Source organism: Myzus persicae, unplaced genomic scaffold (genome assembly GCF_001856785.1).
Source record: "Myzus persicae strain clone G006 unplaced genomic scaffold, MPER_G0061.0, whole genome shotgun sequence".
NCBI lineage: Eukaryota > Metazoa > Arthropoda > Insecta > Hemiptera > Aphididae > Myzus > Myzus persicae.
In genome coordinates, this window is record NW_019101342.1 from 2,931 (window position 1) to 10,713 (window position 7,783).

Consider the following 7,783-nt stretch of genomic DNA (forward strand, 5'->3'; position numbering starts at 1 on the left):
TGACTTATTAATTTAAACATATTAACGTGTTAAGCTTATTAATACCATGGCATTATTAACGGCTGTATAAAAGTAAATTAAAAAACCCATAACGGAGTACATATACTTATTACAACTTAAATACTGTCATGATGTACAATTTGGAAGGTGTAGTTTATTTATATAATATTTTAATATATTGACCCTAGGTGATGATATCAAGATTCAAGATAAAGTAGATGTTTGGTATTTAATCGATTAATACAAATATCAAATATACAAATATTTACATATTGTATATTCATTTTAACATAAATATTTTCAATTTAGAAATTGCATCATAATAAATATCAAAATAATATTAAACATATTTCTTTAGGCATTCAAGATATTTTTCTAAATGTTTTATTCATTTATTTAACAAATAAACTTATTTTCGAGCTTATTAATTTTTTTTTATGCCACAAGCCCCAGTGACTTGCTCCACACTTACTGGATATTTTGTGAGAAAAAATTAACTTACGCAAGGTAAAAAATATATGGTAGGTTGCCACCTATTTATTTTAATTTTTAATTGTTTAAGTATACCCTTGATTGGGATTAAATCAGATTTCATTTTCACGATTATATAATAATGTTGCGTACGTAATTTCGTAAGGTTCCAAAAGCCGTAAGGTTTAGAGACAAAATAAGACAAGTACCAAGTGAACTTAAGAATAATGTTTATTTAGCACAAAATATGGTTAGTGTATAATGGCGTGTGTGTGTGACGAGAAGTGGCTCTGGTCTTCGTGGCTATGATACATCTGCTTAGGCTGCGCTAGAGGCTGTGGTATCGGTTCCTTTGACGAAGCGGCTCGTGCAGCTTGCAGGTGTGGTGTTTTTTCGGTTGTTGTTGCTAATTCCTAAAAAAGCAGCTCATGTTCACGATTTCTAATCGTTTACCTGTCCAGTGATTTATTACATATGTAGAGGCTACCCCATCTTAGTACATTAGTTGTTTTGCCCTGACGGTATTTTATATTGAGACAGGTTAATTATTAAGGCTCAACGTATTTTGATTCCGTTTTCGACATCATATTTGTGTGAAGCTGGGTTTTCGGCGGTTGCTGTAATAAAAAGCAAGTATCGAACAAAAATCAATGTTGAAAAAGAAATGAGAGTAGCTGTGTCTTGTTTGATTCCAAGGTTTGAAAAAATGTGCAGTGATATGCAAGCATATCCACCGCATTAATTTTATATCTATTTGGACCTCTAAATATAAATGTAAATGTAAATCTCCAAAAATAATTAAAATGTGTAAAAAGTATATAACTAAAATTAAATAAATATTCTTGTATTAAAATTAAAAAATTGTCTGGTTTTTATTTGTTTTTTATTCATTTTTTATGATTAGTCATGCTATGTCTTGGAAAGGGTGCCTCGAGAAAAGTTTAGTTCAAAAAGGGCGACGTGAGCTAAAAAAGTTTGGGAACCGCTGGGTTAATATATTCGTACGCTATTTCTTAAGGACCATGGTTTCGGTAATAGTTTACGATATAATATAATATATAATATATATACATTGTGAAAGGTCAATGTGTTCTGTACTATATTATTATAATATATTCTATTACATGTTTAATTGTAGATGCGGAGATTCCAAGCCCCGCAACAATACAGAACAACATTAAGATACTCTTCATTCAACATAAGGTATGCAGTATACATTATATAGATTATTATTTATTTATGTTATAATAAAATTATAATTTTTCGTTTAAAACACAACAGGTAGGTACTAAATAATATCGACGCACCGACTCTGTGCAGATATTACTCAGACAAGAGGTTTTCCTCACAGTCAATATTATTCGTGTAAGATAACATTAATATTTATATGGTCTGCTCTACGGTTTGTCAACTGTCGATTTTTTTTCAACGGATCCCCCCTTTTTCTTCAGCATGCTCTTCGGTTTCTGTCGTACGATTGCGGTCCTGTGCATCCTGTATGCGTTCGGCAGTTCGTCGTCTTTGTACTGCTGGTTACTGAAATATATCCTTCTCAGCCGACAGTTGGCGTGCACTTGGACGCGAACCGTCTCTACGTAGGTCGTCTTGAATGAGAAGCTTGTGATCTCAGCCAATTTCAGGTTCAGTTGGTTCCAACCCTCTTCCATACACATCGGCATCGTGATCATGAACGTGCTTTTCTTTGTGATCGAATGGTAGTTGCTCATGCGCAAACGTCGGCGAATGTTTTCGCTGTCCAAAATCTGTTTACGCATAACAATGGTTGCGGGGAATGCCATTAGATGGCACAGAGAACCAAGTACATTTCAGTCAGTTGAAATATATTATATATTTTTTCGTAATAAAGTTTCACAGTTCAAAATCGACAAATTTTGAACCGTTTTTAAAATTGAAACATTTTGCCACGCCATCGCATGTACTAAAATTATTTTTGTTTTTTTAAATATTAATGTAAATTGTTTGCCTTTTACAGAATGTTTTTATAGAAATCTATATACCTTTTACGTACCTACCTATACTCCGTGGCAAGAGAGAACACATACTATACGGTGGCCGACCAAAACTCGTTTTTCTCGCGCACGAGCTTTCCCGTCTATGAAACAGTCTCTGTGAGGCATTTCTCGCATTTTCGTATGCGTTTTCTCACGGAACGGAGTTATAGTCAGATATAAAATATATATTATGAAAAATATTTGTCTGAATGGAGTGTAGTTGTGGCTTATTATTATCTAGTTGGAGATTACAAACACGTGCTTGAAAGAAACCAAGAAGCTATTACAACATATATAATATTAATTACATACCGTAATTTCGAACGTAAAATATTGACCGAGGTTTTTCACCAACAACGTCAAGAACGGCATTCGAATACCCAATGAACCTTTGGGATTCACCGGACAAGTTATACAACAAGCGTTCACGTTTAGCGACTGGATTTGGAGCACGTTGGACTTTATCACGTCGTCTAGTACCTGTTTCAATTCTCCATATTTGCACTGTAAAACCCATACGTGTCGAGCGTGTAAAATATACGATAACGATGATCAGGTTAGGTTATAAATAAGCATTTTAAAAATTTATTTATTTTGATTTATTTATTTTTTTAACTTTGAATACATATTTCGAGGTACTTGTAATACGCGTTGCTATTACATTAAAAATAATTGTATAGATGTAAGGAGGATGTAAATATGTCAATAATAATAATAATAATGTGCTATATGAACCTGAACTGTATAAGTATCTACATTCTACATAATATAATATTGCACAGTGAGGATTACTGTCTGCAGTACACAAAATTGTATTCCGATTTGATTTTTGCTTTTTTTTTGAATCTCCCCATAATTTCTTACCCAGGAATATTACAAAATGAATATATTAATGGCTTAAATCAAATAACAGTTCAATTTTCAGTTATAGTTTATATCTCGGCTGTATTTAATCTGCGACAAAATTAGAAATATACATTATGTAAACTGCGATAATACTTAAACCTAGTGAAATAAAAATACTAAACACATCATATATTCATATTTAAACTTGAATAATAAAATATGCTAACACTGTGTTAGTAAATCGAATGTTTTATATATTTTGTTGCAATTAAAAAACGAATAACATTGATATTCTTTTAAATACTTTAAAGTTTAAATTTTGATCAAACATTAATTTTATTGATTTCTATTCAATACACATGATCACATTTTTTAATTACTTGAACTCGTTTTGACCTATTTATACAATTTATTTTTAGTTAATTTTACAAAAATGTCAATAAAATGTCTATAAATATATAAGATTTGTCATAAATTGTAACCCAAAAAGGTACATACTTATGTATGGGTTTTTTTTATAAGCATTTAGTTTAAAATGCATAAAATGTTTCAATTTTTATATTTAAGGTTTGAAAAACTAAAAAAAGGGTTCTCAAAAGTAGTTTATATTGTAACAAAAATGTATAAAAAGTGTATATCATCCATAGTTTTTTTGTTTATAGAATTTTTAAGTTCAAATTTGGAAGAGAGTAGATATTTAACCCTGAATTTAAGTTTTAACATACTGTAGTACCTACTAATTCATAATACTAAAATAAATTACTTAAATAAAAAAAATACCATAAAATATACAAAGTAATAATATTATATGCTGACAGACCGTCACACAGTGGTCTGAAACGTTATTTTAGGCGCTCAAAAGTCCTATTCCAAATTTATCAAAAAAAATTTAAAAAAATGTTAAAACCTTATTATCATATGTTCCTTAGCTCGAATATAAAATTTTACAATCCTACATTTATTTTTACCATGTGTATAATTATTTGAACATGGACAATTGTACGTTTTATACGATTTTTTCGTTATTTTTAATGAAACTTAATTTTTTTATTTATCAGGGAAATATAATTTTTTTTTTGAATTTTTTTTTTCATGTTATTTCCTATATGCGTATTAATTATATTAGACAGGTAAAAAAATATTTATTAAATTTTTTTTTTTACAATCCAAAGTTATTTGGAAATATTTTAAATTTTAAGATTTTTATTTTTTTCTGAAGCGTGTAAATAAAAATTACTCAATTTTACCCAAAATCTGATATGTACATAAAATAAAGAATATTCCCAGGATTTTGAAAATGTTATTTTTTTTGCGTCCATAGGGAGTTATAGCGTACAGAAATTATTTCTGTAAGGTTTATCGTAATATTTGCAACAAAACATGAATTGTGTAGGAAATTTATGAACTTTGGTATTTGAATTGGGTATTTTTATGTCATAAACAGATAAGATAATTTTATGAATACCTACCAATTAAATTATATTGATAATATACATTTGAACGTCTTGTCTTTAGTCATTGTGTAGACTGCAGTAGAAACGATAGTATTTTTAGTAAAATATTACTTACCTATTAAATTAAGTAATTTGTATAGTATAATATAAAATATAAGCTATATTTGATATAATGGATAGTCAATTTGAAGGTAAGAGAATATCTACATATACTTTTAATATTTGTTGGTATATATAATTAAGCTAAGTCGGTTTATATAACGTATTTTCAGTTGATCTCGTAACTAACAATAAGCGTAAAAAATGTATTTTGAATCGTGAACTGTATGAAGTTGTGCGTAATAAATGTTCTATGCAATCTGTGACAACTGTTAGTACAAGACAATTATTGTTTATTTTTATTCAAAATAAATTCAATGGTTTGAAGTGGAACAGTGTTCATATTAAAACAATAGAAAGTGCAATATTAAATTTTTCTTTAGCATTATCAAAAAAATGGACAAAAGCTTGCCGGAATAATAATAAATTTAATAAAATTCATACTGAATGGCTTGATTCATACTTCAAAATACCTAATCAAAATAATAATAATGTTTCAACGTCGTTAAACATTGGTAGACCTATTAAAAATTTTAACGAATGTGCAGATAGTTCTAAAAGACGAAAAAATAATATTTCGATAGCTAATTCTACTATGACGACTCCTGAAATACATTACGCTTCACAAAATAAATTTTCAATGGCTGGACAGCGAAATATGGCCCAACTTTTTAAAGAGGTAACATCATCTGATAAAGCTTCAGATCTTTTGAAGTCTCACGCCAAATTAAACTCTTCAAAAATCATAGCACTTACGGCTGATGAAGCGTTGGCATTTTTTATTGAAAATGATTTAACGAAAAATCAATATTTGAATATAAGATTAACAGAGAAACAACATAATGCTGATATCTATCCACCATACGATACAATTATTGCAGCAAAATCATTGTGTTATCCTGAAAATTGTATAGTATCTGAAACTTTTTGTGAAATAAAACTGCAGGATCTTCTTAACCACACCTCAAAAAGAATATTTGAAATTCCCTCAATAAATTTTAATGAAAATTATTTAAAAGAATTTGAAATTATTTATAAATGGGGTTGTGATGGAAGTAATGGACAGTCACTATATAAACAACTGTATCGTGATTCAAACGAATGCTCTGACAGCGATTTATTTCTTTTTTCAATTGTTCCTCTCCAGTTGCACTCTTTTAATGAAAACAATGAAAAACATATAATATGGAAAAATAGAAGAACTTCTTCTACACGGTTTTGTAGACCAATCAAGTTTAAATTTCAAAAAGAAACGAAGGTTACTACATTACATGAAGTAAATGGTATTGAAGACCAAATACAAAATTTGTTGGCTTCACACATAATATTTAATGGTAAAGAAGTAAAAGTTAAGCATACTTTATTATTTACAATGGTTGACGGAAAGGTAAATGAGTTATATAATAGTATATATATTTTTAAAATATGTAATATTTATTTAAAATCATTATTTACTTGTGATATTATCATAAAGGTATGTAACTCCATGACAGACACCTCAAGTCAAAAATGTTACATTTGTGGTTCTTCTCCAAAAGACATGAATAATATTGAACAAGTAAAAAAAAGATTAATTAACCACGAATCGTTGAGATTTGGACTGTCCACACTACATGCATGGATACGATTCTTTGAATGCTTGTTACACGTTTCATATCGTTTGGAATGTAAGACTTGGCAAGTATGTAAGATTGTTATAATATGCAAAATATATTTAATCAATAATTATATTAAACATTAAAAATTATATTTTAGGTTAGAACACCAGTACAAAAGCTAAGTTCTGCACAACGAAAAAAAAACATTCAAGAACGTTTTCGCACAGAAATGGGTTTATTGGTTGATGTTGTGCTACAAGGTAAAAACGAACTAATATTAATTTGGTGAAATATGAATTATGTACCGCAGATTTATTTACTCTGACAAATATATTTTCAGGGAAAGGAAATACAAACGATGGTAACACGGCAAGAAGATTTTTTAAAAACCCAGAAAAGAGCGCAGAAATAACTGGAATTGATTTTACATTACTCCAACGTTTTGGGAACATATTATCTGTAATTGCTAGTGGACGTAAAATTAATCCAATTACGTTTGATGAATATGCTTTGGCCACGGCTACATTGTTTGTACAACTTTATCCTTGGTACTATATGCCGGCAAGTGTACACAAAATACTTATTCATGGAGCTGACGTTATAAAATTCGCCATTTTGCCTATTGGTAAACATTTTTTTTTTATATACCTACTAAAATAATATTTTTATATATTTATTTTTTGCAGGACAACTTTCTGAAGAAGCCCAAGAAGCTAGAAATAAAGATTACAAACGAATAAGGCAAAATCATACAAGAAAAAATAGTAGATTAAATACCAATAAAGATTTAATACACATGCTACTCGTCTCATCAGATCCATACATATCGTCCATTAGAGAACTGCCGAATAAATGTCGACTTACATTCAGTGATGATTTACAAAACTTATTTATGTTTCCTGAGTACTCAGATAAAAGTACAAATGCATTAAATTCGTCGTTTTCAGAAATGGAAATAAACGAAAATGAATAAACATATGATATTAATAATTATCTTATTTGAGAAATACTATGAAAGAGGTAACCATTTTTTTATCATACATATTTTTAATCCTTAGGTATTCATAACATTTTATACTGAAAAATAATTATTTACACAGGACAGATTAAATGGATTGACCATGTTGTCGGTATACCGCAATATTAATTTAACTCCTGAAGAAGTCATTGATAAGTTGGGACAAAACCCCAGGAAAATAGACATTGTTTTATAATGAAAATAAAAATAAATATTAGTTAAACAACATATTATTATTTTGATTTATCAATGTATAATATATATATTTTTTTAATGTAAGCCCCC

General features: G+C 28.9%; 2 protein-coding genes across 2 annotated transcripts; one reads left to right on the plus strand and one right to left on the minus strand.

Moving 5' to 3' along the window:
• Window positions 1-1,868: 1,868 nt before the first annotated feature.
• LOC111028703 (cilia- and flagella-associated protein 20-like) lies at window positions 1,869-2,993 on the minus strand (the record flags this gene model as incomplete). Its single annotated transcript, XM_022307435.1, has 2 exons — window positions 1,869-2,234; window positions 2,796-2,993. Coding segments are annotated over 2 exons (564 nt in total), but the record flags the coding sequence as incomplete, so codon positions are not given.
• Window positions 2,994-6,653: 3,660 nt separating this feature from the next.
• On the plus strand, window positions 6,654-7,453 carry LOC111028704. The gene is made up of 3 exons (XM_022307436.1): window positions 6,654-6,740; window positions 6,821-7,105; window positions 7,167-7,453. The coding sequence occupies exons 1-3, from the start codon at window positions 6,710-6,712 to the stop codon at window positions 7,451-7,453; spliced, it is 603 nt and encodes a 200-aa protein (XP_022163128.1). The 5' UTR covers window positions 6,654-6,709.
• The last annotated feature ends 330 nt before the right edge of the window (window positions 7,454-7,783 follow it).